This window comes from Fundulus heteroclitus, unplaced genomic scaffold (assembly GCF_011125445.2).
Source record: "Fundulus heteroclitus isolate FHET01 unplaced genomic scaffold, MU-UCD_Fhet_4.1 scaffold_70, whole genome shotgun sequence".
Taxonomy (NCBI): domain Eukaryota; kingdom Metazoa; phylum Chordata; class Actinopteri; order Cyprinodontiformes; family Fundulidae; genus Fundulus; species Fundulus heteroclitus.
In genome coordinates, this window is record NW_023397143.1 from 652,715 (window position 1) to 676,333 (window position 23,619).

General features: G+C 37.8%; 2 protein-coding genes across 7 annotated transcripts in view; both read left to right on the forward strand.

Annotated features, from left to right (window-relative positions):
• Nucleotides 1-20,969, forward strand: slc2a11l (solute carrier family 2 member 11, like). Of its 6 annotated transcripts, none has more exons than XM_036133917.1 (13): nt 1-95; nt 12,126-12,224; nt 12,368-12,528; nt 12,611-12,735; nt 12,845-12,974; nt 15,043-15,191; nt 15,310-15,497; nt 17,676-17,786; nt 18,110-18,211; nt 18,295-18,370; nt 18,467-18,594; nt 18,683-18,907; nt 20,456-20,969. In XM_036133917.1, exons 2-12 carry the CDS (start codon nt 12,207-12,209, stop codon nt 18,890-18,892), a joined length of 1,398 nt encoding a protein of 465 aa, XP_035989810.1. In that variant the 5' UTR covers nt 1-95; nt 12,126-12,206; the 3' UTR covers nt 18,893-18,907; nt 20,456-20,969. The 6 variants fall into 6 exon arrangements, with proteins under 6 accessions (XP_035989810.1, XP_035989804.1, XP_035989807.1 ...); XM_036133911.1 differs by lacking the exon at nt 1-95 and adding an exon at nt 11,213-11,255; XM_036133914.1 differs by lacking the exon at nt 1-95 and adding an exon at nt 11,213-11,255 and having other exon boundaries at nt 18,295-18,367; nt 18,581-18,594.
• Nucleotides 20,497-23,619, forward strand: part of nt5c2l1 (5'-nucleotidase, cytosolic II, like 1) — a 13,978-nt gene continuing 10,855 nt past the window's right edge. The window contains exon 1 of the mRNA XM_036133918.1: nt 20,497-20,586. The gene's annotated coding sequence lies outside the window, so the exon portion shown is untranslated. The remainder of the gene's footprint in view (nt 20,587-23,619) is intronic.

Genomic DNA, 23,619 nt, shown 5'->3' on the forward strand with positions numbered 1-23,619 from the left:
TATATCAGCGTAGCTATTATTACCAGGTGGAGAAAATTCATGAGGGATGGGGGCTTCCAAATGGATCCAGAGGTTGCAGACTCTCTGCTGGACAGGTAAGTTAATTCAATATAAAAGTGAATTTCATTTTCCCATGAAAAAACTCGAGCTGGTCTCTTTACTCGTGTTTATAGTCTCTTATTTCAGAGCCCAAATGAGCGACTGCATGTGCAGAAACAAGCCCAGAAAACCACAACTCAAGGAATTTACAAGCAGACTTGGCAACGGTGCCAAAAAGCATTTCACACGATGACCGTAGCTGTTAGCTACAGCAGTAGCTTGGTACCAAATACATCGAGGACATGTTTTCATTCCTTGTCTTTTGCAGTAGTTATGATGCGCTCAATGGCGAGGTCGTTTGTAATTAATTTGACTTGACTCCTTGAGTGTTGACAAATTATGAGACTAATTAAGGCATTCCGCAACTTTCAGACGTATCCCTGTTTCAACACACCAGGATCAAATACTTGTCTGGTCTGCAGTGGTCTGCAGAACTTGATTGCATCTGGAGCATGTAACACAGGCATTTCATTCAGGGACCTAGAACCAGGGATGCATTTGAAGATTAAAGGACTGGACTGTGAAACTCCTGGTTTACAATCTTTTTTGTCACGATTTATCGATACGAGAAGAGGAGGTAAATCGTAAAAACTGACTTCAATAGAAAGAGAATGCAGTGAAGCAACATTAGACGCTGGAACAAAAGAGGATCAGAACCTGACTGAGGAAACTGAGGAACTATTCATACTGGGGAGCTTGATTACAGGAATGCTTGACAGGTGATCTAATGAGCAGATGAGAGACAGCTGGGGAGCACAAAGAGCTGAGACAATGAGGAAAGGTACTGAGTAAATCAGGGGATCATGGAAAGGTATCACTAACCAACCATACACAGAAACTCAGAATACTGCAGACTGTGGCAATTACTTGATGATCAGTTTTATGGCATGAATGCTTGAACATGGCACCGCAGTAAATGTAATTTATTCTGCAAACAGAAGCTGTGCCTTCAGGTCAAAATTCAGTTTATGCATCTGTTAATTCAGTCTGACATTTCCAGGATGACTCAGATGCTGCAAAAAACATCTGATTCAGAGATCTACTTAAACTAAATATGGAACAAAAAGCATGAACATATAATAATGGAGACATTTTGGATGTGCTATAAATCCTTGGGAGGAAGAAAATTGATCATAATATTGTAATTGATTTAGTCCTGTGTAGAAAGTTTGTGTATGAGCTTCAACAATAGAAAACTTTCACACATGTTTGGGTTTGAATTCAGTCTATTCAAATTTTAATGTCATAAAGCTGTTTGAGAATTCAAAGGTTTTACGAACAAAACTTTTGCAAGTTAGAGTTTTTACATAAATTTTCGTTAAAATCTGCCAAGCAGTGGCTCCAAGTATGCGTACAACCAAAACGCTTTTACAATTACGCACTTTGTCATCTGATACGACATTTTACGTGCCAAGATTTGATTTACAAAAATAGACAGATTAACAATAAAGTTATTAAGAACTCTAAGTGTTTAAAAATCAAATAATCAGTGTCAGGAAAAGCAAAGATAAGTTGACAGAAAATTAAAACATTTAAATTTTGAAGAGTTTACCCAATATGTCTGGTTTTCTGTGCATTTTCACCTGACCCTATTGTTCTTGGGGTTCCCTGAACATGATTTATTCAGCTTCAGGTCATATGGAGACATGATACCTGACCTGTGTGAAAAGCTCACCCTTCTGCAGCAGTCTGCACCTGTTTTTACTGTTCCTGTATATTGTTCCTCCTCTAACGTCCCTGATACCTGAGTCAACAGAGCTTTCAGGCATGCCATATCGAACAGAAGAGCCATTTGCGTTGAGCAAAAGATTTAGAGGCAATCTTACTCTGTCACACTCAAGGACATGATGGCATGCCAAGCAAGATTTGACCCCCTGCGTTCCCATTTATTCCAGGAAGTGGGATGATATATGGATGTTGTGCTGATTTGTTTGTGAATTACGTTTTTTTTTTGTGAGATGGCGAATGAGCCGCTGGCTTGCATGCACTTGCAGAAACCCGCAGCCTAATTGGCCTTTCCGTCTTTTTATTTCATAAACTAGAGTGTTTTATGGCTGGATGATGCTCACTGGGAATGCAAAATGAGAAGCGTGCTTTCTGATTGCGTTCTGAAAATTGACAGCAAAAAACAAGAAGATTTATAGATTATCTCACAAGAGCATTTTAGAAATATCCGAACTTAGCCAGCATCAATTCCTGCGAAATTCTTCCAATAAGTTGGTTTGGTTTTCTTGCGGTACCAGTCACTCTGTTGTCACTTGCGATAAGGACTGATCTATAGAGACTGGCACTTTAAGGATGATTTTTGTTGTTGTTGGTGGTGGGTTCAAAAAGGCCTTGTTGTTTTGTTTTACTGCAAAACAATGAGGCTAATGAAATATCTAACAATGGTGTCTCACTAATAACTTATCTACACTATGTTCAATTCAATTTAATTTTATTTATATAGCGCCAAATCATGAAACATGTCATCTCAAGGCACTTTACAAAATCAAGTTCAATCATATTATACAGATTGGGTCAGATTATACAGATTGGTCAAAAATGTCCTATATAAGGAAACCAGTTGATTGCATCAAAGTCCCGACAAGCAGCATTCACTCCTGGAGAAGCGTAGAGCTACAGGGAGAGTTGTCTGCATTGTCCATGGCTTTGCAGCAATCTCTCATACAGAGCAAGCATGAAGCGACAGTGGGAAGAAAAACTCCCCATTAACGGGAAGGAAAACCTCCAGCAGAACCGGGCTCAGTATGAACGGTCATCTGCCTCGACCGACTGGGGTTACAGAAGACAGAGCAGAGACACAACAAGAGAGACAAAAAAGCACAGAAGCACACATTGATCTAGTAATCTGTTCTACATTAGATGGTAGTAGCGGGTGAGCCGTCTTCTCTGGATGATGTCACAGTTAACAGAACGCCAGACCAGGTGTACCTACTATGAAGAAAAAGAGAGAGAGCAAAAAGTTAAAAGCCTAAATGACGACAGTCATTTCAATGTAATGACTGCAAGGTGCAGCTAAAAAAATCTGCCACATTAGATTACATTTTGAATGTTCACAAATAACCTGTTACATCTTTCTACAGTTTTGTCATTCCAAAGGTAAATGTAAAGCTACAAAACAAAAACAAAAATTATATTAGTTTTAACTCATCGCTCACATAGTTGCTGCTTATTTGAGAACAATCACATGTTAAAGGAGGCGACCTCAAGCAAATGCAGTAATTACATAAATGGGGCTTTCGGCAAGCACCTTACCCCTGAAAAAACAACAACAGAGAAACAACATGCAAAGTTTTAATCATATCAGTCTAAGGTTAATTAATGACTGAATATTTACATTTTTGAAATTTTGAGATTTCATGAATCTCAAAAAAATAAAAGAAGAAGCCATGTTCACTGTTGATTCATACAGCTGAGCTCTGAATGGTTTAAGAATAACTTTTTTTTAAACTACAGATGCTCAAATGCTGTCCAGACTCATTAAAAATACCAAATTTGGCCATGTGACGTGTGCTGAATCAGAGACTTCAATTCAGATCGCAGCTGCAGTGTTATGGGGAGGGTGTTCAGCAATTGCAATTCCATCGCGTACAACACGGGGCGGGGGGGGATGGTTACACCCAATGGACTGGCCATGTATATGAAAAAACTGTAAAGTTCAGCTTGGCACAACAGACCTTTGATTTTTCTTTGGGTGGGGGGGTATTAGCACTCATGGTACTGGGTGGTGAGTCATATCACTGATATCACAAGCAATCACAATGCTCACCTATTGTCCATAAATGCTAAATAACATAAGTGAAATGAAATGCTACCCCCTTTTTCCTTGGCTGTAAAATGCCAGCACGTAAATATTTATTCTGTTTATGCTGTTGCGTGTAATTGCATCAGATAATAAAATATATCTTTTATGTCACAGAACCTAAGTAAATACAAAACGTATTTTTCAGTTTAGGATTTTCTTTGCCCTGTGATAGACTGGCAACCTGTCCAGGGTGTTGCCCACCTCCAGCTCAATGACCGCTTGACACAAAACCACAGAGCTAAGGGACAAGAAGCAAAGGCTCTAACATCTATCAGGCGAGTAAAACCTGCAGTGCTCTGAATGTTGTTTTTGTTTCTTTTGTGACCTTCTGGATGGGTCTTCAATAGTGTATTGGAGTAATTTTGGTTGGCTGGCCACTCCTAAGAAGGATCACCGTTGGTCCATCAGTGGATATTGGCTTTAAACATGGTTCATCACCTTAGCAATGCCTTTGTTACCCACTCCAGACTTAGTTTAGGTAAGTGTCCTGTCATGTTTAATGTGTTTGTGGATGGGCAGAAATGCATACAAGAGCTCCTGGAACCACATGATGAGGTGAAGTGGTGATAATTTCTTACAGCAAAACTTACAGGCAGGGTATGTGAAAACAAGCATAAGGGTAGCATGATGGAGGATCAAACTAGGAAGAAGAAGAGCCAGTGGTTTAAATAGGGAGGGAAGGAGCAGAGAAGAAAACGGGGCAGCAGGTGGAAGCAATTAGGGGTAAAACAATGAAATGAAAATGATAAGCTGAAGGAGGGCAACGGAATGACAGAGAAAAGGAGGAGACACAGGATCTAACAAGAATACCAGAACCACAAAAATTAAACAGACTTAAAGTAAACGGACTAATTGAACTAATGACTGGCAGGGAATCAAAGATCTAACAGAAACAGGAACAAAGTAAATAAATCCATAATGAACAGGATGCTAACTAAAAACAGGAAAGAAGAAGGAAAGAACAGAATTTACAGACAAATAAACAATGCTGAAGAGGTGAAAAACACTGACAGACTGCACAATCCCCAGGAACCTAAACAAATACAACCACCTGGGGATCGTGACATTGATTCAACATTAAGAAAGGACAGTATTTCCATCTGTGGGAGATTTCCAAGGCCAGACCAATGCTGACAAAAACAACACCAAGACCCATTTTACATTTGCCATAAAAAAATCGTGTTTATCTTAAAACATCTTTGGAATATATTCAGTAAACAAGCGTGGAAGATCGTAGACGGTGTGCATTCTGTTAAATCTGGTATAAAATTAGAACCCCGCCTAGAGGTGGATCACTTGTTCCTCATCTGGATGGCTTGGTCGGAACCACACACTTTTTTCTCCATGAGAAAATGCTGAAGGAGAATGTCCAACCATCACTTCATGACCTTATGCTGCAGGACAATGATCTAAAGCACACATGTAAGTCCAACTCTGAATTGATAAATAAATAAAAAAAAGGTTTTGGAGGTCTCTGGTAAAAGTCCAGGCAAAAATCTGATAGAGATTCTCTGGCATGAGCTTAAAATATGTTCTTATTGGAGCAGAACACGCTGAATGTCACTCTCAGCTTGCCCTTTGATCAACCTCAATTCTTTTTGGTAACACTTGAACATCATTAGAGGTCTGCACATAGAGGTCTTTTCATCTTCTACGTTTCACCCACTTTTATAATTTATTTGGATGGAAAGCTTTTCTTTTCTTTTCTTTTTTTTGCTGACAAAACTTGGCATGAGCTGAACGGTGGAAAAGTGTGGTAGGTCATCAACTCGATGATAATTTGGTCTTAAATGGGCACAAATGCATGTTGGTGCTCACCTGGTGCCAAATGTTGAATGAACATGGGGTGACGAATGTATTATGTGGTTAACTTGACGCAAAATAACAACATGTACAAATCTATACATCTTGTAGTTTGAGGGCTGAGGTGTTTGTTCTGATGAAGAGACATGGTTTAAAAATTTAAATGTCTTTATTCCTACACTGCAAAATGTGAGGAAACACCAGGAAGAAAAGAGAAGCTGTCCCTCCTTCACATTTGGCTAAGGAGAAGACATGGCGCGCGCGTGTGCGAACATGAACAGATCCTTGTAAAGTGAACCCTGGAGTCATTCATTATTCATTGTGATCAAGCGTTGTGTGACTCTCCGTCTGCTTGGAAGGACCTTGCAAATTTGACTTGACTCCTTGAGTGTCTGCTTCTGCTGCCAAGCCTTTCTCTGAAGACCCCAGGTTCAGCCTACTTGAAACAGTTAGTTGGTTGTTTTTCAACAGAATCCCACGCAGAGAAGATTCGCTTTCATGCTGTTCGTCGTTTTTTTGATACCTCTAAAGTCAGTACAGCAGATGGAAGAAGTAAAAGATGCATGATATTTTTGGCAGGCTTATCTAATTCAGGCTGGACTTTACTGACAAGGTGCCTGTATGCACAACTTTTTTTTTTTGAATATAAGGACAAAGTGAAACATCAAATGATAAATTACAAAACTCATGCAAACGTTTTATTGTAATTTAATCAGTCTGTGACACATTTGCATGTGTTTTGGCAGACTTTTTTGTGTGTGTGTGTGGGGAGGAAAAGGTTGCAAAAACCAAATATCATCGGATGCTTTGATGAGGAATAAGTAAAAGGTTCCAGAGATGCATCTACCCGTTGTTTGTAATGTTTTAAGCAGTTTGCGATCTTTTGATTAACTTTCTACTTTAATTAAGCTGACGGTTTGACAGGACAGGCTGTCTTTTAAAGATAAACGGATTAAATGTGGCATTCGTTTGCACTATTGATTTGGAGGCTCTGATTTGTCTTTCAGCAAATCAAACGCAGAGAATGGAGCCGAGTGCAACAACCAAGGACAAAGACAAAAAAAAAGGACAGCTTCTATTAACTCTTTGGTATTAATGCATGAATGATATGAACTTTATACTCTAAAATCTTACAAGTGTAACCTAAAATGTACATGTAAAAAACATACACCAAAGACTCCTGTGTAATTTTTTAAATTTAAGATATTTATAATAGTATAATTAAATTTTTTATGCATGTTTAAGGAGTAAGTTGAAGTATAGATATTCCTACGCCCACACATGATTCAGGTGATTGCATAAAAAAAAAAAATTATTCTGTTTACGGCTTTAAAACAGCATTTAATTTTCTCATCACATAAAAGAGAAAAGAACAACAGAATTGTTTCTGCTTACTTGTCTAGGCCACAGGAGCTATGTGTAAAAGAGATATTTTATCGGTTTCTTTGTAAAACAAAGGTGAAAAATAAATCAATATAAATTCTGTGTTCTAGTGTGCAAGTAAACTTTAGAAACAAAACTTTTTTTAAACGACCACTCTTATGGTTGCAGGCTGCCTGGTTGTTTGTCCCTTGTGTGTCTATGTTGCCCTGTGATGGACTGGTTACCTGTGCATGGTGTACCCCGCCTCTCGCCCAATGACCGCCTGAGATAGGCTCCATCCCCACTCCCCTGCACGGATAAGCAGATATAGGCAATAGATGAATGAATGAATTGGTGCATGCACGGTTATATGCATCCCAGCTGTTAACACTTTGTACAAACAGCTTTTAGAAGTTGGACACCATTTAGTTTTCTCCTCTATGACACTGATCAAAGTTGAAGCATACAGAGTGAGGGATAGAAGCCACCAAATATTTTTTTAAACTGTCCTGCTATTGCTGCTGTGTACTCTAACAAGGCTCAGAGAGCCTATGAAAAAGAAAAAAGCCCACAGCATCACCCATTCTCTACCATACATGACAATAGGCTTTAGGTGGGTTTTCTTTTTCATTTATTATTGATTTTCTATTCAATAAATTTTCATTTATTCATCCTCTGTCTCATGCCAGAACCACCTGGTGTGTTCAGTACCAAACAGCTCAGCCTTATATCCCTGGCCCACCACTGCATTCTTCTGCTTTATTTCAGTGGAATAGGGGCCGGGGGCGCTGACCCATAGGGTAATAAGAATCAGACTTTACTAAGTATTTGATAGCATCTAGAATTTGATCACCAGATAATGCAGGAGGTCAAAAACCTTTGTCAAAAAAAATTATAAATAAAAACATGCCTTATGAGGCCCACAGCTCTCACATGCAGTGTATACTTAATAACAATAATAATATTCATCTTTATTTGTCATTGCAACATACATTTCAATGAAAACTATCCTGTGCATCCCATTCCTTAGGGAGCAGTGGGCCGCCACTGTGTGGCTCCCCAGGGATCATTCTGGGGCTAAGGGTCTCGCTCGGGAACCCAGAGTGGCGGTCTGTGGGAACCCAGAACCTCTAGGGCGAAAGTGCGATGCTCTAACCACTAGAAACCCCCCCCCCCCCCCCCCCCCCCCAACCAACATGTACACCATTAAAACAGGAGTGACAAAACTGTTACTCAAATATTGAAGCAACGACCACAAAATTCCAATATTTGATCTTACGCTGCTTTATGCATCAGCACACTCACCTCTGAATGCTGGATGCTTGAAATTGAAAATGCTAATATCATCTGATCAATTCAGCTTACAGTTATCAGACCACTTGTGGGCATTCATTTAGAAACTCTGTTTCAAGTTGGACAATTGACCATTTAATGAGTAAAAAAAAATAATGTATGAGACGGTGAAATCATTTAAAGTTTAGCATAGCCTGTCATGACGTAGCAGAACATTGTGAATTCCAAGCAATTTATCTTAATACACATGCTGTATTAAGAAAGGGAGTGCTCTAAAATTGGCACACATATTTTAAAGACATGAAAGGACTTTATACCCAACAATTCCCTGTCATTTCCTCATGTTTAGACCTAAGTAACATGCAGCATACATGGTGAAATTGTCATCATTAGCTTGACTTTGAGTTTAGTTTGATTGTTTTGGTTCCATTGTAGCATGTAATGTTTCATTTTATTTATGTGTTTTAATTTCTGTTGTTACTTCCACCCCAGTACCTCAGTTTCTGCTGTTTCCGACCTGCTCATTAATTTACCTCCGCAGCATCCAGTAATCAAAGTCCCCCCATATAAATACTCCTCGGTTCAGATCCTCCGTTCATCCTGTTTTTCCCGGTCTATTTTATTCATTAAATTGTGTTTTTCTACAATGGCCCCTGCTGTCCTCGTCTCTGTGTTTGGGTCCCCAACAACACCAAAATATCACACAGATAAGAAACTGTGTACCTGCAGCTTTAGTCTCTTCAGACCAAAGTACACGGTTCTAGTTAAAGTCCCAGTGGCATTTGCATTTGTGAATATGGACAGAGAGTTTTTTTTTGGCATACCTCCAAAACAGAAGGTTGGCACAGAAATGTTTAATGATTGTTGTGGAGACATGGTAATCTCAAAAAGTCACAACTGTTTCTCAAAAGTTAAATGAAGATGTGCAATGCTTATAGATTCCTACCAAAACAGACAAAATGTGGAAAATGAATCAATAGGCAGTTTAACAATTTATAAGACGAAGGCTGTCCACACCTATGATTGCACATTTTCCCCCTTTTTCACAAAAAAAAACACACTGAGGGTTTTTATTTTTTTATTCTGTGACTCATCAGTATCAGATTTGGGTATTAAACTGTGACTCAGGCAATGATTTGAGCTCCCTGCTGCTATCCTTAATCTCCAACCTCTGAAAGCTATACTTTCTGTCCTCGCCACAGGGCGAGATATGCAGCTACAATTTCCCACTGCCAGCAGCGCCGCTGAACACGCTGGATCTCTTAAAAGCAAAGTGTAAAGCCTATTTCTGGCCCAGATGCAGTATCCTTCTGGCTGCTCTAAGCAACACCCCAGGATCTCTGTGAGCTCAGTTAAGAAACTGCTCGTCATAAAATGGCCCAGAGCTTGCAATTGTTATTTTATTTTGTTCTTTTAACATGAGGATTCTGAATTAGGGCCAGAAATAGTCAATCCAGTTGGCAGAATAAATAGGATTTACAGATGAGTTTCATATAAGAAGTCAAAAGAACTGTATGACCCCAATGAATAACTTTTTTGTTTTTGTTTCTTCAAGTCTTCTTTGCTGCCTTAGTTAATCAATATACAGCATGATTCTAAAAGGTTTCATGCACTTTTAAAAACCTTAAATATTTCCATTGAGATGCTTTACTTCTACATTTTTGCTTCTATGTTTTGATGATCCCAGCAGAACGTAAGGAGCACTTTGCCGTCACCTCTGTGAATCTCTTGGATTTACTGCGAGACAATACGTTAAATGTTTTAAAAGTCTCTTGCAGTAATTATTAACAAGCTCCACTGGTTTTCTCTCTGTAAGCACAAACACACACTTACCGTGCCATCAGAAAGTGCTTTGCCTCCTCATTTTTTTCAGTTTTGTCACACTTAGATGTTTCAGACAAAACAACTTTTTATACCAGAGGTCGAAAAACCTGAGTAAATACAAAATGCAGTTTCAAAACGGTGATTGAATTTATTTAGTGTGAAAAGCTATCCCAGCCAACTTGGTCCTTTGTGAAAAAAAATATTGATTCATAAACATTATAACTTATAGCTTTTGCATCAATAGAGGGATTTTTGGCAGCTGGTCTTTGTAAAAATTAGTTTAATTCACCCCCATCAGAGAATTTTAGATCTGTTTAAGGTTATGTCACAGCATCTTAATGAGATTTAAGTCTGAACTTTGACTAGGCCATTGCAAAACCATTACATTTTGGGGGCTATTCCGAGGTGGACTCGATGCAGATAGTTTTCCTGCTGTGCAACCAAAGTCCGCTTGAGCTTGTTGATTTATATTTAATGATTGTTGAACGTTCTTCTTCAGGACTTCAAACTGGAGCAGAATTCATGGATCAGATTTAATCGATTCTGCTCCATTTGATTGTTTTCATTCAAATATTTTGGGGGAGGCGTTTGTGCTTATTTTGATTAACAATGAGAGTCTAGCATGATGTATTTCTTAATGCTGAATCATGAACACTGACCTCAAATGAAGCAAGTGAGGCATGCAATGGGTTCTTTCCTGACCTCCTGGAGGAGTAGTTAATGCACTCTTGGAGTAATTTTGGTAAAAAATGAGGTATTTTGAAACTGTATTTTGTATTTACATGAGTTATCTTAGTTTAATGTTAAAATGTATCTGATGATCTTAAACATTTAAGCATGACAAACAGCACAAACAGAAGTAATGTGTTAATTGGGAAAACACATTTGCACACAAGTACTGTAGCAAAGCTTTTCTGCGTTGTCACTCTACATCACATTTCTTCCTTGACCTCAAAACAAAGTTAGTCATTTCAGCACTCAGTTACAAACTGGGCTTGACAAATGCAAGAGAAACGGAAAAAACTCATAACAGACTCTGACCATGCCACAGCACTTGAATCTCCTTGTAAGTACTTTTTTAAAACCTTTTCAGCTTTTTCTGCTAGTTTTCTGTTTACACCTTGGACTGACTGTCTGATATAACATCAACCCTAAGTGATGTGTTTTATGATTTACATTTTCTAGTTACTCTCTGTAGTTATATATATTTATTTTACTTTTATTTTTTGTGAACAATTATTTTTCGTTATAGAATATTATTTCCTGTTAGTAGTACCAGTAATTCTGGTGTCTGATCTGGTAAAATGTTATTTTAATATTATAATAGCTATTTCCTTTTATTTGTAAGCTCTTTTGCTTGATACCCCATCAGCCAGAATATATACTGATGTTTTGTTTGTTAATCCTAAAAGATTTGACCCATTTTTCTGTTTACTTTTTTTTTCTCTGTGACAATTATTGATATGGTTTAAATTTTAGTTTTATAACGTCCCATCTTCTGGAATATTCAACGTTTTTATGAATATTTTCCCCATGCAGTTGATTTTACTTACTGTGGCATATACTCTTTTTCAACTTTAATTTTAATTGTTTAACAAAGCCTTTCTGGTGCCCTATCTACCAGTATTTTTTTCATGTTCCTTCTCACAGTTTAATTGTCCATCTTTGTTTTTTTTTTCAAACATATATTTTTTTATTAGTTAATTTGTTAGTTAATTGCAGAATTTTTTTTCACAACTGCTATATTCTGTTTATTAATCAGTTTTTTTGTGACACCATGAAACAGGAGTATCCCTTTTTTCTTGCAGAAATAAAATACATAAAATAAAGCTTTTGAAAATGTAAAAATAAAAAGACTAGACTGATGATCAAACATTATTTTGCCAAACTGATTATAACAGTTTAGTTTTTGTTTGGTGTGTGTGTGTATCTGCAGTTAGACTATCCCGCCCTCATCGCTGCCATTTTCATCTGCAGCATTGGGGGGACATTTCAGTATGGCTTCAGTGTGTCTGTGATGACGTCCCCCTCTGTTGTAAGTAAAGCAATAAAACAAGTAACAATGCTATTTGTTATATGGTACGATTTAAATTAAATGTAAATTAAATTACTACTAACTGATGATTTTTTTTTTTGATGCATACCACTGAGGAATCCATGTGTGTTTTCCTGCTGCAGTTCATAAAGGAGCTGGTGAATAAAAGTTGTGTGCACAGGTATGACCGAACCCTAAAGGAGTGGGAGGTCTCTCTCATCTGGTCCTTCACAGTGTCCATTTTCTGCATCGGCGGGTTACTGGGGTCACTGACGGCAGGTTCCCTCAATTCAAGATTCGGCAGGTTGGTGCACAATTCCAGCTTCGGTCAATGTATGGATTTGGTGCTGCGGCGCTGACTTGACCCGCGTTTGCCTGTTCCTCAGAAAGCGCTGTCTTCTGATGAATAATTTTGTTGCTATATTTGGAGCCGTACTGATGCTCTTGAGCAGAGCAGCTAATTCTTTTGAAATGATAATGGTGGGAAGATTTCTCTATGGCATCAATGCAGGTAATACCTCGTAGACTTCCGCTTTTGTGTCTAATTTATTACATTTTCCAAACAGCTGGAGTTTAGTGGCATGTTGCATCGTGTCTTAATTGTTTGTGTCTGTGTTCAGGAGTTGGTCTTTCAGCTCAAGCCATGTATCTCACTGAATCGGCTCCTAAGAGGCTGAGAGCGATGGTGGGCGTCACCATCGCAACTTTTTTATCCTTGGGGAAGTTCTGTGGTCAGCTGCTGGGCATCAGGTGAGCTGAGCCGTCATCTTTCTTATTGACTGGAGTGGATGACAGATTCACCCGAGATGCTGCTGGGTCAAATGAAAATAAAAACTGCTGCTGGTCTCAAATAAAAATAAAAACCATCAATGGTCCATTATTTCTCTATTCTGATGAAACTGGGCTTTATGGAAATACAGTACCAGGAAAAAGTCCAAAAAGTTTTTTCCACCTGCTGATTGGGTCTAAAGTTCTGAGAAAAAAGTCAATTTATTCTGTCTTTAAAAAAAAGTTTCCTAATATATTTTTTTCTTGTGCACACATACCCTCTATCATCCTCAGAATCAGAATCAGAAATACTTTAATAATCCCAGAGGGAAATTGCTGAGGGAGAGGATCCTTCCGATCTTTTACAGGGGAATGTTTCTTTGTTTGTTATGCCACTTAGTTGGGTCCAGGAATATTTCGGACAGTTACACAATCTTCATGATTTAAGCTCAACAGAATTGAAGTGCAGACTTTAAAGTTTAATTCAAGGGGTTGGACAAAATATATGATTAAGAAATGTGGGAATTATAGCTATTTTTACACAAATGCTCATCATTTCCAGGGCTCAAAAGTAATTGGACAAATAAACATAACCCTAAGTAAAATGTGGCCTAGACACATAAAACAGTATTGTGTCTGAATTTGAAAGAATACTCAGCAGAAACAATGTCTTTAAAATTTGAGCTTCAGTTATGTTTTTACTAGCAGGCTGGCATCAAGACACAACTACTTTCTGCTGTACTATATAACTCTATAAAAACATACCAGTAAGTACTTTCTGCCCAAAAAAAGTGAGATCAACAGCTGAAAAGCAGATGATAAACGACAGAATGGTGACTTTCACAGGTCCTGTGTCATGTACAGACCCAGTCGATAAATTAGAACAATGCTGAAAAGTTAATTTATTTCAGTAACTTTCACTAAGTGAAACATATATAGACAATCACACAGACTAATGTTTTAAAGGCTCTGTTTTTGTTAATTATGATTGTTTTCCACACACAACGTAATTAAAACAAGACATCAGCATCATTAACAAAATTATATTAATAGAAAAAACGAAAGCTGTTATCCTCAATACAATACTTTGAATCTATCAAAAGAGGCAGATTCTTGTTTACTGAATGCGGCTGCATTTGCTGGATGTTTTCCCCGTTGATAAGATGACTTTCAGATGCTATCAATATGCTGTAGATAGACAGTTGTTGAAGTCTAATCTTTCTTCCTCCACCCTCTGTTACTTTCACAGACGCTAAGGAATGTGCTGCTCATGAGCCACAGCTGTTTGTCACTTGTGTTTGTATTTAGATCATTTTTAGTGTTAGCTATTGTCATTGCGGTGTCTCCATACTAGTTTGTTCTTTTGTTTTGAATTTCCTTGTTCTTTTTTGTGTGCTATATATTATTTTTGCTCCATAATCTACAGAAGATATAAAGCTTGTCGTCAATGAATCAAATATTGAGCACTGCTTAGTTATCTATCCTAGTTATATTATAGCCACAATGAACAAAAAAGGAGAAGTTCAATTCTGCTGTTTCATGAATTTTGTATATATTTTTTTATTTATTTATTTTTTATTTTTTTTGTGGCAAACTTAGTTTTCATAAACTCTTCAGTTTTGGCTTCACCTTTGTTAAATAAATACTGGCCTGGCAGAATATTTGGTGTTTTGTTGGATTTGCGCATTGATTCAAATAACTTCATAGAATCTAATAAAGCCCTGGTAATTCGTTTTAGAAAACAACAGCATGGAGATGGGTTGTACGTTCTGTTTACAATGACTATATATAATTACGTTATTGTTTTAGGTGAATCCTGTGGCTTTAACCAACATTATGATTATGGTAACATTTTAGAAAAACCAGACACATTATTGTTGAATGTTGAATAAGCCAACTTCTGACACAATTCAACCCTGATTATATTATGTCTGATTGAAAGAATGGCCTGCATTAATGATTCTTAGGACTTTGTATTTTAATGAAACCCAGGGGTTGTTTGATGGCCTGATTGGTGCATCATCTCAAAGTAAATTTTTCCCTTATACAGAGAGTTGCTTGGCACGGAGAATAATTGGCCCTGGCTGCTTGGTTTCAATGGTTTCGCTGCATTGTTCCAGCTCTGCACTCTGCCTCTCCTACCAGAGTCTCCGAGATTCCTTTTGCTGGAAAGAGGAAACTTCCAGGCTTCTGAGAACGGTTTAATGTGCCATTTTCCTATCCTTAGATTATCCACTCTACCATATCATTTTGTTTTATTGTGTTACTATTTGATACCAGTTGCACCTAAAGGCACTGTTTTCTCATCATTGCTCAGCTTTTAGGAAATTATGGGGCAAAAACGACTACAACAAGGAAATTGAGGAGTTGCTGCAGGAGAAAGCAGCACTGCAGTGCATCCGAAGCTGCTCAGTACTGGAGCTAATTCAGAACCGAACCGTTCGCTGGCAGCTCCTCACCATTGTTATAGCCTTCACTGCCCTGCAGCTCAGTGGCATCAATGCTGTGAGTTATACTCTCTTTTATGCAATTAGCAATGATTTGCTCAGCCTCGAGAGCATTGTTTTCTCTTAATGCAACAAGTCTTTTTCTGATGATCTGTTTCTATGGATTTACTTTCACCTGCCAACTAAAAAAGGCCGAAGCAGAGAAGCAGATTTGTGATTTCGATCACCAATCACCAGTTTTGCAAAACTCAGGCGTGGGGATTTTAGCTGGTCTAGATATTTTTTAATCATTAAGAACTTCTTATTATATAAATATCAATTTGAGCTGTCTTAACAATGAAAAGTTTAAATTGAAATGCCTATAATGCAGATACAGGATTAAAGCCGGCCAAACGTCTTCAACTACGGAAAACAAGTCCAGTTGCTTTGTTTTTTACTTTTTTTGGAATTTATATTGAAATGAAGAAACTTTTCTCCACAACAGCCTAAAGTTACAGAGCTGCCTGTTTCGGCATCAAAGAAAATCAAATGCAATCATTTTGCAGAAGTATTTCTATAAATAAAAGCCACTTAAAATAAACGTAAACATAGCAGATTATGGCTCACTAAGTCAATTCATCCAGGCTTTATTATTGCTTGTCCGTGTAGGGTCGCCGGGCAGGCTGGTAACTATCTCCAGCCATCACGGGCGAGATATGGGTAGATGGTTGGTCCATCAGGGCAACACAGAAATACACACACACACACCTACGGGCTATTTGCAGAAGCTAATTAACTTGGCAGTCATATTTAGGACTGTGAGGAGAAGCTGGAGTACCTGGTGAGAACACGCACAAGCACAAGGAGAACATGCAAACTCTATGCAGAAAGACCTCAGCCCAGATCTTCTTGCTGCAAGCCAACAGTCCAACCAACTCTTTTCTATATTTTCTTTTGCATGCCTGACAACATCTCAAAGGATGTTATTTTTTTTCCTGCAAATTCCTTTCAAAATAAACGAGACCTTTGTCCAACCAAATATTAGAGAGGAAAACATTCAGATTTGTGTTTATGTTTTAGTTTGCTAAATCGTATTTATTCTAAATACAAGGCAGATTATGAAGTCTCTGTGTCATAAACGGTCATTAATTATTTACATCAGGGCCCAAGTTGGCTTCACTCTTTGTGTGTGAGAGAAAGAGAGAGAGACTGCCCTGCTGGGTGTGTTAATTGTGTGAGGTGATGAAAAACCAGCTGGAGTGCAACAGCAGCACCTCGGTTTGGACTTTGATTATATGACCATCGGGGAGCTGTGCAGTGTCTCCCCTCTCTCCCCTTATCTTTTCTGTGCTTCCCCTCCAGAGCCAGATTAGTTTGGTTTGCCCCTGATTGCATTTCGGGTTGTTTGATTCTACTCACCACATTCAGATTCAGCACATTTACTTATGTACTCTGACATGACCAACGTTGAAGACATCACATCGTCTATGCCTGCTTGTCCATGCGGGGTGGTGGGGGAGCTGGTTCCTATCTCCAGAGTTGCTCTACTATAATTTTCTTTATAATAATAATAATAATAATAATAATAATAATAATAATAATAATAATAATAATAATAATAATAATAATAATAATAATAATAATAATAAAGGAAATTTTATTTAAATATGTGCTCTTTCAAAAACTCTTGTCATGCCCTGTGAGCCAGATGGTTGGAAGTTAAACAGGATTTCACTTCTATGTCAACGCAAATACAAAATGACTAACTACCGGATATTGCAAACTGACTTTAGCATCTCTCATCATATATTTCATCCGTTGTCTTACCTAAACAGTTAACATGATTACCTCTGTTAGGATTCACTGATTAGACATTTAACTTGGCTGGGAGATTTCTAAAAGTCTGACATTTCCTGGTCCACCATGTTCCATGATAAACACAGCTGGACTCTTTTAAAGGACAAAATTTAGCAACTGTCTCCTGTCTAGAAGCTTCTTAAAACATGTGTACTTCCTCTGGCTTTAGTGTTATTTGTCTCACTTATGCTGAAAATAGTTAAATAAGTCATCTTCACCCAGTAAACCAACCTCCACACCGTTTCGTAAATATGCAATGAAGTCACTTATATCTAGTTTAGCCGATCACTGATCAAATAAATGGTCAAGCTTAAAATGGTCAGTTCTGGTCACCACCTGATTTCTGCAAATATTATACTTTTTTAAATTAAATCTCACAAGCTGAAATGTTTCCTTTCAGGTGTACTTTTACTCTTTTGATGTATTTCGAGCAGCAGGGATCCAGGAACACAGGTTAGCATATGCTGCCTTGGGAACAGGCCTGTGTGAAGTGTCCACCTCCGTAGCCTGTGTAAGTCCACTTCAACTCATATTCACTCAGGATTTATAAACTTTTCGACCCATTAAGCGTAAGTAAAACAACCTTAAAATGTTCTGGAAACTGTTAGTTTTATTCTATCATTATCTGTGTTCTGAAGTTAAACACACTGTAATACAAAAAAGAGAAAGAAACATGTTTTTTTTTTCCTTTTACCATTTCAAAATCTTGGTTTTCATGTCGAACTATTCCGGGTCTCTTCGTTTGCGTTGATGGTGCCACCATGTGGTCATTGAACTCCACGCAGTGAGAGCTGAGCGTTGCATTGAGCTAGTAAATCTTATTTAAATTTGCAGTTCATGATAATTGAGAGCATGGGCCAAAAGGGGCTGCTGTTCAGAGGCTACGTGGCGATGGCTGCAACTCTGGGCCTCCTCTCTGTCACCATTTACTTTCAGGTGAGCTTCTAAAAAGCACTTGATAATGCATTTTTCTTTATGATTTGTTGCTCTATGTGACAATGTTCTCTTCTTCTCTGCAGAAAACTGTGTGGTGGATGCCGTACTGCAGCATGGTTTTAGTTTTCCTCTTCATTTTCTTCTTTTCCAGTGGACCCGGTATGTTTTAGTTCACAATACTCATGCAGATTTTGCTCATTTCTGAATTTACACCTTGCAGTGACATCTTCTACTGCTCTATTATTGGATCCTAAGCTGCAACAACAGTTCCTCTTCCAGGGGAGATCTTAACCCAGTCGTTTAAATCAGCCGGATACACAGTTGGATGCACCATTAACTGGATCAGCCTGTTTGTACTGGGGATGCTTTTCCCCATCTTAGTGGCGAGTATCTCTGCACCAAATTGTCCATATGCCTGCAGTACAGATGGGTTGGCTTGTGAATTAACTTGCAATTTCCAAAAATTTCCAGGACAAGTGGGGTAATTTTTGCTTCCTTATGTTTATGGCTGTCTGCCTCATCTGTGGGATCCATGTGAGGTTCAACATGCCGGAGACCAAAAATCGAACGGCGCTGGAGATATCTGCTGAGTTTGACAAGATGCACGCCAAAGATAAAGCCTCAGAGAAGAAAAAGCCCTCAGATATCTGTGAAATCAAAGTACAAGAGACCAAATTGTGATACAGGAAGAGTTTGGTAAGGCCTAAAGCTACCCTAGTGCTGTATTTCAGATTTATAGTTCAGTGATAAGTTATTTCAAATAGGTTTAAGTAAAAGAAGCAAATATTGGCAAATGAAAATCAGACATGTTCAGGGTAACACAGAGACTTCATTGTTCTTCAGTTGTGTTTTCACATGAAGCTGCGTATGTGCATAGAGTGATAAAGTAGCATGATTTAAAAAAAAAAAAACATTGTTTAAATATAAATATTAAACAATGCTTGTCATAATGAATGAATCCAGCTCTGTTCTTGTTCATAAAATTATTAGAATTGTGAAATTTTTTGTATTGATTGAATTCATAGAATTCAATCAAAGGAATGTTGATCTGCTCATCTTTTCAACACATCTTCGGTTCACTGAGGTCTGAACACATTCACTTTTCCAAAGTTCTCCCAAGATCCCATCCCCCATCGGGTGTTGTGTCTGGTGGATATTATGGAGAAGCCGAATGGAGGCAAGACTTTGCTGTGAACCTGATCACGATGAAGGTGGCGTTGAAGAAAGACAAAGTTAGATCCGCCCAAAGGAAGCAAAGGAGCTAACGCAAAGCACATGACTTCTTGTTAAAACCTGGATTCAACCGTGCCTCGGCAAAAACCTTGATTCTTTACTTTTCCACCATCCTGTTGGAGATTTACTGTTGTTTTTTGGGTTTATTGTTTTGCTGCCAGATTTGAGCCACGCCTCATCTGCCAAACGGACTCCAAAAGTACTTCTACAGAAGACAAACTTTAAACCAATTTGTCCAAAATACACTGTTTCAAAAGTCAAATAAACTTACACGATGTTTCTATTCAAAACTGTTGTTTAGATAACCCAAAGAGCCACATGTGGGCATTCAGTGGTTTAAAGCACGCTGCCACTGGACTCTAGAGCAGGGGTTCCCAAACAGGGGGCGGGGACCGCTGGGGGTTTTGCGAGACACCATGTGGGGATCGTAGGATGATCCAAATTTCTGATTTTACAATGTCAGGGATATACTTGTTTCAATATAGCAAATTTATACCTTTAATCATAGAAAAACATGTCTTTCAAATGGGAAATTAATCTCAATATACTGTGTATATATATATATATATATATATTTGTTGCTGAAATCTCTCCTCCATGGCCAATAATTAGGTTTATTTAAACTAAATTGGCTCTAATATAATGTGTTGGGGTTAAATTGATAGAGAAAAATCAAAATATTAGGTGTACAAGAATAAAGAACTTTACAACAATAGTCCAAAATATTAGCCTTCCCTTCATAAAAAGCCTTCCCTGAAGTGTTGAAGCTGTGAAAAGGCTTTTTGACACACTTTAAAACCCTGTAGATTCAGATTGGGATGTCACTGAATATCATCTGTGTGTGGAGGCAGGGGAGCAAATACAACTGGCAACATAGTGTGTTTTTACAAAAAAGGAGCCTTTCTTCTGACAACCCATCCAAAAAGCCATACTTATTATTTAACATGCTGCCTGAGGGCCATAGAGTCTGCAACGTAACCACTGTGTTTTTTCTTTTGTTTTGTTTTGCAGAGTTTCTCTTGTAAATGCCTTGTCTGACCTCCAGGTGAATTTTCACGGATGGCCTCTCCTGGAATGATTGACAGCTGTCCTAAATGTTTTCTATGTGTGAAGAATGATGGACTTCAAGTTCTATGAAAAAGGTCTTCAAAGTCCTCCTTTACTGATGGCCAGCAATAATTGGTTCTCTAAGGTCATTGTTGATATCTGACTGCTTCTATTAAGGTGATCAGTTTTGCTGATAACCTATCAAATAAGATAGATTTATCTTACCATGTCAATAAATAAAAGACAGTCCATATCATATGTTTGTTTAATCTCAGCTGGCTAATAGGGAATCTTTGTAGTGAATAGCCAGACCCTGAGGTTATCAGTGTGCTCTGTTTGTTTAAAGTCAGACAGTTTTCAAGAAGAAAAATACCACAGCTATTCTTTTTATGTACGGACCTGCTAAACTGCATTTTTTCCATCATGAACTGATGCATACTGATGATTACGGTAATAAAATCCACCACTGTGAACAATATTACAGATTTTTCTATTAATGGTATTTTTTATGTGCTTCAGGAAAGTTATGGTCCCTGTCCCCTACACCTTGCACCAGTGTGAATATGACAAATATCTGTATTTTCAGATGCTTAACGGCAAATATGTCCTTTCCTTAAGGCTTTAGAAGTAAGGTCACCAAAAATACTCTCTCCATAATGAAACAATGTCTTTGTAAGGTTATGGATTTAATCAAGAACTACATAATATAGTAAGTGGCTGATTGAAATAACTTCTAAAGTATTTAAAAGGTGCAGAGTAGTCCAAAGTACTTTTACAATTTAAAAGAACCTTGTCAACCATATTATTTTCGATGGTACTTTGTCAAAAGCAGGGCAAGCCCTTTGCAAAAACTTTTACCTTCTGTGAACTTTTCAACATTTTGTCACATTACAAATACAATCCTCAATGTATTTAATATGGATTTTATATTATGTTCCAACACAGAATAGTGCATAAAATTTGAAGCAGAAGAAAAATTCTACATAGCTTTCACTATTTTTTCCAAATAAAAATCTAAAAAGTGTGGCATGTAATTGCTACTCAGCCATCTTTAACCCTGCATCACCTGAATATGAAATAAAGTCCATCTGTGTGTAACCCAGTCGTTCCGTAATGGCATGAGAGGTTTGTTAGAGAACATTAGTAAACAATTAGCATCATTGTGACCAAGGAGCACAGAACATGGAGTCAGTTCAGTCCATCATCAAAAAATAAAAACATGATACCACTACTAACCTCAAAAGACATGGCCATGCAGCTAAACAGGCAAAGTTAAAAAGGATAACACGATTCAGAGAAACAGTCACAAGGATCCTAACTTGAGAGCCACAGCTTACACTCTTAAAGGTACATAGCCATGTTATATATATATATATATATATATATATATATATATATATATATATATATATATATATATATATATATATATATATATATATATATATATATATATATATATATATATATATATATTAGGGCTGGGCAACGATTAAAATATTTAATCGCGATTAATCGCACTGATTAATCGCGATTAATCGCGATTAATCGCATTGTATTTACAAACTCCAAGAATGAATTCAAAAGTAGTGTAAAGAGCACTTGTTCTGCTGCCATATGAACAAAAGTGTTGTAACATTTGTAGCACTTATTTTATACTGGATATTTTCAACCCATCTATTGAATTTAGTGCACTAGTTGATCTTTTCTTCATAAGAGAACAGCAGCACTGCAGCCAAAATATGGCCTTTTTTGACCTGCTGTATATTAGCCAGTCCCTAAGCTTGATGTATCATTAAACTGTTGACCTTTTGGGTTTTGTGGTTTTTATTTTATTATTACAATTAAATAATAATAATAATAATAATAATAATAATAATAATAATAATAATAATAATAATAATAATAACAATAATGTTATGTTCAGTGTTTTTTTGCTAATCCACCTCTTATATATTTCAATCCTTATGTAATTTTGTCTGTGTTGTGTGCACCTGCCTGTTGCTTTAATCCTATAAATTTCCCCGTCGTGGGATAAAAAAAGGATTAGCTAATGTTATCTTATCTTAAATAACACTTTTTAATATATGTACTGGGTTCCTTTAAGATCTTAATTACATGTTATGTGTGGGCTCCAGTAACATCCATCCATACATCCATCCATCCATCCATCCATCCATCCATCCATCCATCCATCCATCCATCCATCCACTGATCTTCCTGGATGTTCCCTGGAGGACTGAAACGCCTCAGTCAGAGACGTCTGTGGGTCTGTCGGGGCAATGAGAGAAGTTTCGTCTCCTCTCTCCGTTTCTGGGGCTCGACGTTTTCATGTTTTTTCACGTGCTTAGATAAATTTGTTGTGTTTCCACTGAAATGAACCGGCTTTTTACAAAACATACAGCTTGATTTCATTTACGGTATTAAAATAAAGCCAAACGGTGCTACTTCCCCTGTTTTTTCGCTGCTGCGGTCTCTCTCAGCTGTTTGTGTATTAAGTTTGTGTGAGAGCTCAGTGGGCGGGCCAGGCTGAGCCTGCGTGCTGATTGGCTGACGCCGCTGAGCCATGTACGAGAGGGGCGGGGGGGCGGGAGAGTGCTTCCGTGACAGCGCGCTGCAGTCAGCGCGCCTGCTGACTGACACTGACTGAAAGCATATGAGCAACATGCGTTAATGCGCGATAAAATAAATATCGCCGTTAATAGTCTAATGAATTAACGCGAAATTAACGCGTTAACTTGCCCAGCCCTAATATATATATATATATATATACCAAAAAGACCAAAATGCAGTTGATGGTGATGATAAAATAAGGCTAAATACTCAAAGCACCCATCCAGATAGTGTTTTGATGGTCCTTTTTCAGCCTAAATGTAACCCCAGCAACAGGCGCAATGAGCAGATATAAACAGATGTGGCACCATCTACTGGCAGTACCACAAAACTATCAGAAAGCCAGATGGTGACTAATAAATCACTACTAAATAAGCTTGACTCTCTGCAATGCCTCGTGGTAAAGTGGCAGCTCGGCGTGATCAAAGACCGACCGTCTTTAATTAAATAAACGCATACACAGCTACTCTAAGAGCCTCATATCAGAACATCACAGAGAAATAAAATTCCCATTC

Bases quoted from the DNA above. Each gene is read 5' to 3' on its own strand.
- slc2a11l (XM_036133911.1), top strand. From the start codon at position 11,232: ATGCCACAGCACTTGAATCTCCTT. The intron at 12,736-12,844 runs GTAATACCTCGT...GTCTGTGTTCAG, and splicing joins TCTCTATGGCATCAATGCAG to GAGTTGGTCTTTCAGCTCAA. The intron at 18,371-18,466 runs GTATGTTTTAGT...TTGGATCCTAAG, and splicing joins CTTCTTTTCCAGTGGACCCG to CTGCAACAACAGTTCCTCTT.